Below are 10,245 nucleotides of genomic sequence, written 5' to 3' on the forward strand. Positions count from 1 at the left end.
GGGTTACCAAGAACCAAAATTGCTATATACGTGGATTAACTAGAGGAATCAAACACGATTTTATTTAGTTAGACTGTTTTCCTATTTTAGTAAGAAAATCGCCCGTGCGTTGCACTAAGAGAAAAAATAACATACCATAGTTTGGTGAAGGTACAACGGCTCCCTTTATTTATTGTCAATGAGGAGCATTTAATTTCTTTGTTCCGCAACCCACAACCTCCTTTATTTATGCCAACCGGGAGATTTAATTTCTTTCTTTGCCTAGGATAAAGAGATCCCTCGGTTAATTGATTGTAAGACTAGCCACAATGCATAGTAACATATACTAGTAACATACACATATCCCTAGACTATGTTATTACCTTTATAGTGGGTAGTAACATAAGTGTGGTGTCATGCAAAGCTTCATTTATTAGGTTATAGAGTCATAGTGCATTGGAACATGTGATGTTACGGTAACTAGCTAAGACTAGCCACAATGGGTAGTAACATAAAGTAGTAACATGTCCATGTTACTACTCTATGTTACTACCTCTATAGTGGGGAGTAACATATGTGTAGTAACATGCAACACTTCATTTATTAGACCTCTCCCAATGCAAAGGTCCTTAGATGAGGTGCTAAGTGCATTAAATACCTTAGCAACTCAAGTCCCCAATGCATAGGTGCTTAACTTGTTGTTGCTAAGCACACTTTATTTAATGAGTTAGCACCTAAAGTCTTTCATACATTGGCCAAATTGTTTCATTTAAGTGGGTTGCCTAGGTTCTCGCGCTTGGCATTGGTTCTTCCTGGGGTCATCAAAGTACTCTCTCCCCTCATTAAATATTGTGCCATGTCACTTTTTTGCTTATGTGGCATGCTTAGCACCTGTCCACGGTGGAGCGCTGGGAAGGGCCTTATGCTATAGACTCATCTTGCCTTGATATGTGTGATGTTACTCATACTAGTAGTAACTAGCTATGTTACTACATGCCTCTCTTTCTTCATTTATTGCTTGCCACATCATCTATTTCATCTACATATGTGTGATGTTACTACCTATGTTACTCCCATTGTGGGTAGTCTAAGTTACTCAAATACCACTCTCCTCTTAACTCATTGCCACATAAGCAAATTTGCTTAGTTGGACTTGATGTTACTGCTGAGGTTACTCACACTGTGGCTAGTCTAAGGTTGCTTGTTAATTATCATATTCACGTGTGTGCATATATTGGTGGAACTAGCAAAAGAGCCCGTGCGTTGCAACGGGAGAGAAAACATAACACACGCTCGTAACCCAACAACCATCACTCAATAGGTCCATCTTTTTTATTTTTGCGAGGCATCATATTTGTGTTGCCACTTATCCTCCTTTCTCACCCTCGCTGGCGATGGCCTCGGTGTTCACACAAAACAACAAAAAACGTGTTTGAATATGGTTAATCCTAAGGCGTCTCTCTCCTCCCTCTCTCCTTCCTCGCCCTCTCTCTCTCTCTCTCACTCTCGTGATGAGAAATCTGTTGTTTTCCCCTGCGAATTTTTTCATAGGTATGCATGTGTAGTTATTGATGTTTTCTTTTCCCTATATGGTTATAGTGGGGTGTTTATTTGCAATCCGGATCGAGGCCGGTACGAAAGAAAAATGGATCTTGCACTATAAATTATAAGTTTGCTTCCAAAACAATATTTTAAAAATCTTTAACAGGTAAAATTAACATCATATTTAGATTCCACACATTTTTCTAATAAAATTTCATATATAATATATTAAAATCAAAGTTACGGTTTAAAAGATACGGATAATTTAGAAAATCATTTCTTTGATTTAAATATATTCTAAAATAATATTTAAAAATACTTAACAGGTAAAAATAATCTCATACTCATCTTCTATATTTTTTTAATCAAATTTCATATATAACTTGTTCAAATCGGAGTTACGGTTTAAAAGATATGGATGATTTTAAAAAGTATTTGTTTGACTTAAATATGATCTGCGCATGAATTACTTAAAATGTCAGGGTGGTTTTTGAAAAATGTAAAATAACGGTTCGTGTGTGACTTAAATCCGGACAGCGGGTTGATTTCAAGAAAACTCAGGGACTTTTGTGTAAAATACGAAAAAAACGATTCGTTTTGACTTAAAACAGGACTGCAGGTTGAATTCTCTGAAATAGAGGGACTTTTCTGAAAAATGGCATGACGAACAGAAACCCAATTTTCTTTATTATTAGGTAAATATAAAGATTAGGTGCAAAGAAGAAAGGTGGCACTATTTAATACTCCTACTATGTTAATAATCTTGTTTTTTTTTGTGTGTGGGGAGTCAGGCATCTAATATTCAAGTTCTACAAAGGGCTCAGTACAAACGAAATCGACCGACTCTACTGTAAGACGCGACAATGCGCTTTAGGTGAATTTTTTTTGTACAAAATCGATGAACTTTTTTTCAAATTTGATGATTTAAAAAAACAGATGAACTTTTTTCAAATTCTAATTTAATTCGATGATCTTTTTGTTCAAATTTGATGAATTTTTTCAATTTTTTTAATGTCGTTGAAATTCGATGAACCTTTTTCAAAATTTGTGAAGTGTGTTTCAAAATCGATGAACTTTTTTTTAGAATTCGTGGACTGTTTTTTCAAGTTCGTAAATTTTAGATGCATGTTTTTTGAACGGGGGGACAAACACCAAAAGAAAAAGAAAAACGAAGGGACGTACGACGGGAAAGAGCGAGCGTCTTTTAGAATCTGAGTGATATTATCCATAGCACAGGTCGGCCCAGGCCGGACGAGTATATAGGGAATATGAATGGCAGTTGCGGGTAATTTGGTTGTAGTTGAGTGGCAAAGGTGTTGTCGGCCGACCTTTATTAGAATTGAATATAGTGCGGTGTGGAGTTCCCATCTCGATGCCGACCCCGATCCGATCCGATCCCAATGCCGAAAAGAAAACGAGAAACCACCGACGATCCCAATCCACACCGCCGGACGCTCGCCGCCACCGCCACCGCCACCGCCTCCCCTCCGGGAGCGGGAGCGAGCGGAGATCCCGCCCCCGGCCCGCTGGTAAGATCCGCGTGCCTTGGTTCGTTTTGCCCCCACCTCTCTCGGCTCTGGCTCGACGCCTAACCCTAACCCTAGCCCTGGCCGCCTCCTCAGTCTCCTTCCCTGCTTGGAATCCGGTCGAATCCCGAACCTCTGGCCCCGTCGGTCCGATCCCACAAGGCAAGTTGGCTTGACGCTAGCTCCCGGAAGAAACCTAACTTTTCGCTCTCTAGCTACATCCTCGTCCATCACGCATGGGGATGGACGGACGGCATTCCTTCCTTCTGTCCCCGTTGGAGAAGCGTATATAATTATTAATTGATTGTTTAATTAAGCACTCCACGCATTAGATTAGATTAGATTAGGTTAGACCCAAAGTCCAGCACAGCAGAATCCCTAGAATTACTAGTCAAAGGGCCTCTTCTGGTTATATACACTACAGCATATACCCACCCTGGCTACGCACACCGCACCACAGCGCTACTTCATTTAGTTTCGTTATATATATTATTATTATGGACAAGGAAATTAATTAATCTTGTCTTTCCGCGTCGCTTGCTTGCAATTGTACTTCACCAAGGAATTTGTTTACTTTCTCAATCTATATATAATTAGAAGAAACATCTTGGTTTTGATCAGGTGTCGTCCTCATTCTTTCTTTGTACTATATAGTATCTGCGTATATGTACGTGCAGTCTTTGTTCTTAATCTGCTGCTTGAGCTTAGTATACTATTTTATTTTACATGTTGAAAGAATGCGGCACGTTTTGGGTGTGTATATATATTGGGGCGTGTATGTGCTCCAATAAATAAACATTGTAAAAACACACAGAGTCTGTTAGCTGGAGCTTACATCTATCTGACGGGCTAGCTGGAGCTTATATTAGGACCATGCAGCTTGGTCCAGAAACTCCCTCCTCTCTTTGCTCTGTTCTGGTGTCAGCAGTTCTCCTAGTCCTTGCATTTTTACGCTCTTTAACTTACCGTATACTAGTATAACTTCACTCAGCAGGCTATGTATGAGCTTATATACATGGCTCTGTTCAGCCAGGATTAATTTGGGATAGCTAAATCCCTACTTGCCGGATGGGATATTAATTAACTAGCTTAGCAATGGTGGTCTATTGGTGCCACTCGATCCTGCTGCTCATTTATTTATTTTACATCCATCCATACTTATAATTTGCCACACATCTCTTATAACTTGATAATTTGTAACAGTCCTGTCCTTGCGTGGTTCTCTTTGCACACGTCCGATTAAGCTATTATATGTCAAATTTGTCTAGTGGCCCTTTCTTAGGACGGTTCGTTACCATTTTCTTTGTTAGTTTGTGTGTAACCAGGCTGCTTTCTTTTCCTTTTCTATTTCTAAGTGAACAATTCTGGATGCTTTTTTTTCATGTTTGCCAGGACGGACAGTTGATACAGCCAGCTATGGATAATATCACTCAGATTCTAAAAGATGCTCAGGATCCGGATAACAACATAAGGCTAGTAGCAGAATGCAAACTCAAGCAGCTCCAGGAGCGTAATCGTCCCAACTTCCTCCTGTCATTATCAGCAGAGCTCTCGAGTGATGCAAGTCCGCCCGAGTGCAGACGCCTTGCTGGCATTATGCTGAAGAATTCTGTGGAAGGAAAGTATTCTGAAGATAACAGCATCCTCATCGAACAATGGAACAACCTGGATCAACGTATCAAATCCCAGAGTAAGGAGTCATTGCTGATAACACTAGGATCTTTGGCTCCTCAGGCGAGGCATGCCTCATCACAGATTATTGGCAGGCTTGCATATATTGAGATACCCTCCCAGCGGTGGCAAGACCTCATTGGCAGATTACTGCACAACATGGCACCGCAGGGTGCTTCTCCTGCTACACTAAAGCAAGCAACTCTAGAGGCGCTGGAGTATGTGTTTGAGGAGAAGACCTTGAGGTTCGAGAAAGACACAATTAATGGTGTTCTGGATGCCGTCATCCGGGCAATGAACCACCAGGCAGAGAAAAGTTTTCAAGTCCGTGTTGCAGCGGTTAAAGCTCTACAGAATGTTCATAGGTTTGCTGACTTTGCAAGTGATGATGATTGCAGAAATCGTATAATGACTGCAATATCTGATGCAGCTAAATCCGATGAAGCAGTGGAGGTCAAGCATGCAGCATTCGGCTGCCTTACTGCAATTGCATCCAAATATTATATGGAGTTGGAACCTTACATGGAAACCACACTCAGCCTTACAACTGAAGCTTTGGGCTTGGAAGGAGGTGTGGACGAAACAGCTGTGCTCGAATGTATCGAGTTCTGGAGCACTATTTGTAGAAAAGTGATTAAACTCCGAGAAAAAAGAAAACGCTTTCCTCGTGTTATATTGACCGCAGATTGTCACTTCCTTGAGAATCCCCTTTGTTCACTTGTTCCACTTCTGCTACAAACTCTGTCGTTACACCAGGGAAGAGATGTTGATGAACTGAACATCTTCATGAGTGCTATGACATGCCTAGGCCTCGTCGCTAGAACTATCAGGGATGCAGTTGTCCCATTTGCAAGGCAGTTTATCGAGGGTAACATCAAAGTGGCAGATTGGCGTAGTCGCAAGACAGCTATTTCTGTACTAGGCGTTATCCTTGAAGGGCCTTCTATTGAAAAACTCGCTCCTGTGGTCGGTTTGTTGATGGACAAGATGGAAGACCCACACATGGAGATAAGAGGCACCGCTACATGCACTCTTGGGCAGGTGTTTGAGCTTCTGCATTCTCCAGCTCTTGATAAAAGATTTTTCACAAATGAAGACTTTCCTCGCATCATGGCTGCGTTATCAAAGAGGGGTAAAGATGTTCCAGAAGTGTCCAAGGAAGTCTGTGAAGCTATATATTTTCTTGCCCGAGGTTATGATGTGCCAATCTCATCTGAGGTAGACCATTCAAAAAAGAAAATCTCATCTGAACTTTCACCTTTTCTTAGTGGTGTTATCGATGCTATCCTTTCTGCTTCGGAACTTGATAAGAAGACCCCTTTCGGGCTTCCTGCATCTGCATCTGCTTATGGCGCATTGATTGAGATTGTGAGAGTAAGCAACATATGGGATTTTGAAGCTGTAATAGCTATTATGGATTTGATGCCTCGTATCATGCGAAGATTAAACACAGCGCTTGATGCCAAAGCAATTTCATCAGATGACAAGACTAACAGGCAAAATCTTCAGGCGTTGCTGTGTGACGTACTGCATGCCATAATCGAGAAACTGGGCAATTCGCTTCACGCAGACAAGGTTAGGGAGTCTGCCCAGTCTATGTCCCTTCAGTTTTGCCGTGTCCTGACCTGCGACTGTTCTACCGCACGTGATAAAGCAGCGCTTGCTATTGGTGCTCTGGCTCGTGCCGTCGGTCCAAAGTTTCTGGATCACATGCCAATATTTTTGCAGTATTACAGCGTGAAGCTATTCTCCCCTATCTATTTAGAGGTGATTGGCACTATCTTTCATGTCTTGGGAGATGAAATCCTGCCATGCTGTGATGATATGATGGATGTTCTTTACGAAGGTCTCTCAAAACCCAAGCTTAAACCTCAAATTTTGGCATGCTTTGGAGAGATCGCTCTTGCTATTGGCAAGCATTTTGAGGAGTACCACCTGCAGGCTGTTAGGAAAAAGCTGAAAGAAGCTGCTAACCCAAGATATTATGCCAATGTCTCTGATGAGGATAAGGTTGATTACGGTAACCAGCTTATACAGGGAATATGCAAGGCTTACTCTGGCATATTGCGGGGTATAAAGGACCAAAAATCTGGGTTGAAGGTAGCAGCGGATCTAGTTGAGTTCATTGAAGCTGTCTCTGAGGACGAGAGCAGGTGCACATGATGCTCAATCCCTTCTTTTTGGTCAACTGTTCCATACGATTAACATGGCATCATTTTAATTAGTTACCTTGCTCTTGTTTCTTATATGGGCGACTGTCCAGTACAATTATTTGCACATTCCATCATTCTAATTAGTTGTCTAGCTTGCTCTTGTTTCTTATATGGGTGACTGCTCCATATGATTATTTGCACATGCCGCCATTCTAATTAGTTGCCTTGCTTTTGTTTTATATATGGGTGACTGCTCCATAGGATTATTTGTGCATGCCACCATTCTAATTAGTTGCCTTGCTCTTTTTTCTTGTATGGCTGACTGCTCCATATGATTATTTGCACATACCATCATTTTAATTAGTAGGCGACATAGCCCCTAATTGCTCTTCATAGTGGTTACTCGGCAAGGGACTCTATAGTTGCCCTTCTACAACCAAAATTAAACTTTTAACAGTGTAGAGCAAAGTAGATATTAGTAGATAAAATGAAGAAGGTTAGCAGACCAGGCAATTTAGTACTCCCTCTGTAAAGAAATATAGTTAGACTTTTAACAGTGTAGAGCAAAGTAGATATTACTCCCTCCGTCCCAAAATAAGTGACTCAATTTTGTACTAGCTTTAGTACCACTAATAATCTCGAAAGAAAGGAAACCCCGTTCCTGTTTCTCCCAAATAGACTTTTAGAAGGTTGGCAGACCAGACTTTTAACTGCCATTTGCCGACATCAGCATTTTCTGTTGTTAGTATAAAATAGCTAACTAAGCCGATCAATCAAAAGAGAAAAATGCATGAGTTGAAACCAGAAAAACTATGCAGTTTCAGTTCATTTTAGAGTGAGACAGTAGTGTTAAGACACATAGAAGTTGATATTCATTAATTTATTGCTCGGCTAAAGCACCTTGAAGCACACACTGCTCTTTGAAATGTCCTCTAGCCAGGTGCATTTTTACTTGGCTGTTGTATTTTCTGGAGCATTCTTGTCTCAGGATTACAACAAGGAATGTCGCAAGTTTCAACATTAAAATTTCATCATAGTGATTCTACTTGTTAAATTTGTCGCCTGTGAGGAACTTTCACTCTCAAAGCTATATATGGATAGTCTTTCCTTCCCATACAGTATTAGTCAAGTATTCCGCTCCATTACATGGGGTCATCTCATCCAGTCAATAATCCATTCCTTTTATTTTGTCAACTTGCTACCTTTCATGTTGCTCAATAATCAGAATCTCTTTGGAGACTATTATTTTCGGTCTAGATGCAAAGGATCTTCAAAGAAGGTGGGTTGTAGACTGAAAGAAGAAGGGGGGGTCTGTGGTAGAGTACTTGTAACGAGTAAGACTGTCATAAAAATTAGGTGGATACCTTGTTTTATTATAGAAGCTGAAATTCAGGAACTATTTACTTTGTGAAACAAAATGCACAATCTGCAAACAAAAGGAATCCCTTTCTATCAGTTCCTTGTTTTATAGTACTACTAGTATATAGTTTCCTCTTGCTGCTGCTGCTTATATGATTATGTTGTGCATCTTTGATTTCTTTGTTTCAGGGATGCAAGGGTGACATCCGCTGCAGTTGATGTGTTGGATCAGTTTGGTTTCATGGCGGAGTCATGGAAAAAGGGACTGATTTCGGAATTAGGGAGGTAACATATAAGAGGAGGAACTCGTTCTGCTTCTTTTTTGGCAAGTTGCCACAGATGCATGGAAGGACAGCAACATGTGTGTGTCGTTGGTAGTATGATGATGTATTTTGGTGGCAATTGGATGGACAGCCAATCTGAACTCGTCTAGTAGTCGGCGTATGTCTATTTGCTAGCTGTTGTCGTTGAGCTTGCAGATTATGTATGATTAACCAATCCTGAATTCCTGGTTGTGATTGGTAGGGTGTGCTGTCAAGACCAGTTGTTGGTGGAGCTGTCTGTGCTGTTGGCATGCGTGAACCATATACATTACTCCGACCGTTCCTAAATATAAGTCTTTTTAGAGATTTCAATACGAACTACATACGGAGCAAAACGAGTGAATTTACATTCCAAAATGTCTAAAAAGAGTGAATTTACATTCCAAAATATGTCTATATACAAGGTATGTAGTCCTTATTAAAATCTCTAAAAATGAGTCAATCTACGTTCTAAAATATGTCTATCACAAAGGTCTTAGTTGGCTCAAACACTAATTAAAACATTAAAACACAATCATAACAAAAATAGAAGAAAAAAACACAAAATAAAATTGGGTTACCTCCCAACAAGCGCTATTGTTTAATGCCCCTAGCTAGGCATGATGATTTCAATGATGCTCACATAAAAGATGAGAATTGAAAGATAATGGGAGCATCATGAAGCATATGACTAGAACATTTAAGTTTAACCCACTTTCTATGCATAGAGATTTTGTGAAAAAATAATTTATGAAAACAAGAATCAATTAGCATAGAAAAGCAAAATAAGTATGACTTCAAGATTTTCAACACATAGAGAGAAAATTTGATATTATTGATATATGTAAATGCATATGTTCCTCTCTCATAATAATTTTCAGTTGCATCATGAAGGAATTCAACAATATAACTACCACATAAAGCATTATTTTCATGAGCCACAAGCATACAAATTTTATTACTCTTCACATAAGCAAATTTATTCTCATGAATAGTAGTGGAAGAAAACTCAACAAAATAACTATCATGTGAGGCATAATCCAATTGAAAATTAAAATCATGATGACAAGTTTCATGGTTATCATTATTCTTTATAGCATACATGACATCACAATAATCATCATAGATAGTAACTTTGTTTTCATAATCAATTGCAACCTCTTCCAAAATAGTGGATCATTAGTACCTAGAGTTGACACACTTTCAAACCCACTTTCATCAGCATAATTATCATAAATAGGAGGCATGCTATCATCATAATAAATTTGCTCATCAAAATTTGGGGGACTAAAAATATCATCTTCATCAAACATAGCATCCCCGAGCTTATGGCTTTGCATATCATTAGCATCATCGATATTCAAAGAATTCATACTAACAACATTGCAATCATGCTCATCATTCAAAGATTTAGTGCCAAATATTTTATTGACTTCTTCTTCTAACACTTTGGCACAATTTTCTTTTTCATCATTTTCACGAAAGACATTATAAAGATGAATAATATGTGGGAACCTCAATTCCATTTTTTTATAGTTTTCTTTTATAGACTAAACTAGTGATAAAAAAGAAACTAAAAGATTCAATTGCAAGATCTAAAGATATACCTTCAACCACTCACCTCCCCGGCAACGGTGCCAGAAAAAAGCTTGATGTCTACTACGCAACCTTCTTCTTGTAGACTCATGTTGGGCCTCGAGGCGCAGAGTTTTG

General features: G+C 39.5%; 1 protein-coding gene across 1 annotated transcript; it reads left to right on the forward strand.

Moving 5' to 3' along the window:
• The first annotated feature begins 2,901 nt into the window (after positions 1 to 2,901).
• On the forward strand, positions 2,902 to 8,802 carry LOC119307412 (importin subunit beta-1-like). The gene is made up of 3 exons (XM_037583489.1): positions 2,902 to 3,050; positions 4,440 to 6,871; positions 8,420 to 8,802. The coding sequence occupies exons 1-3, from the start codon at positions 2,922 to 2,924 to the stop codon at positions 8,517 to 8,519; spliced, it is 2,661 nt and encodes an 886-aa protein (XP_037439386.1). The 5' UTR covers positions 2,902 to 2,921; the 3' UTR covers positions 8,520 to 8,802.
• Positions 8,803 to 10,245: the final 1,443 nt, after the last annotated feature.

Source organism: Triticum dicoccoides, chromosome 5B (genome assembly GCF_002162155.2).
Source record: "Triticum dicoccoides isolate Atlit2015 ecotype Zavitan chromosome 5B, WEW_v2.0, whole genome shotgun sequence".
NCBI lineage: Eukaryota > Viridiplantae > Streptophyta > Magnoliopsida > Poales > Poaceae > Triticum > Triticum dicoccoides.

Excerpts from the sequence above, each read along its gene's own strand:
- LOC119307412 (XM_037583489.1), top strand. The coding sequence starts at position 2,922 with ATGCCGAAAAGAAAACGAGAAACCACCGACGATCCCAATCCACACCGC. Across the intron at positions 3,051-4,439 it reads ATCCCGCCCCCGGCCCGCTG|GACGGACAGTTGATACAGCC; the intron begins GTAAGATCCGCG and ends CATGTTTGCCAG. Across the intron at positions 6,872-8,419 it reads GTCTCTGAGGACGAGAGCAG|GGATGCAAGGGTGACATCCG; the intron begins GTGCACATGATG and ends TCTTTGTTTCAG.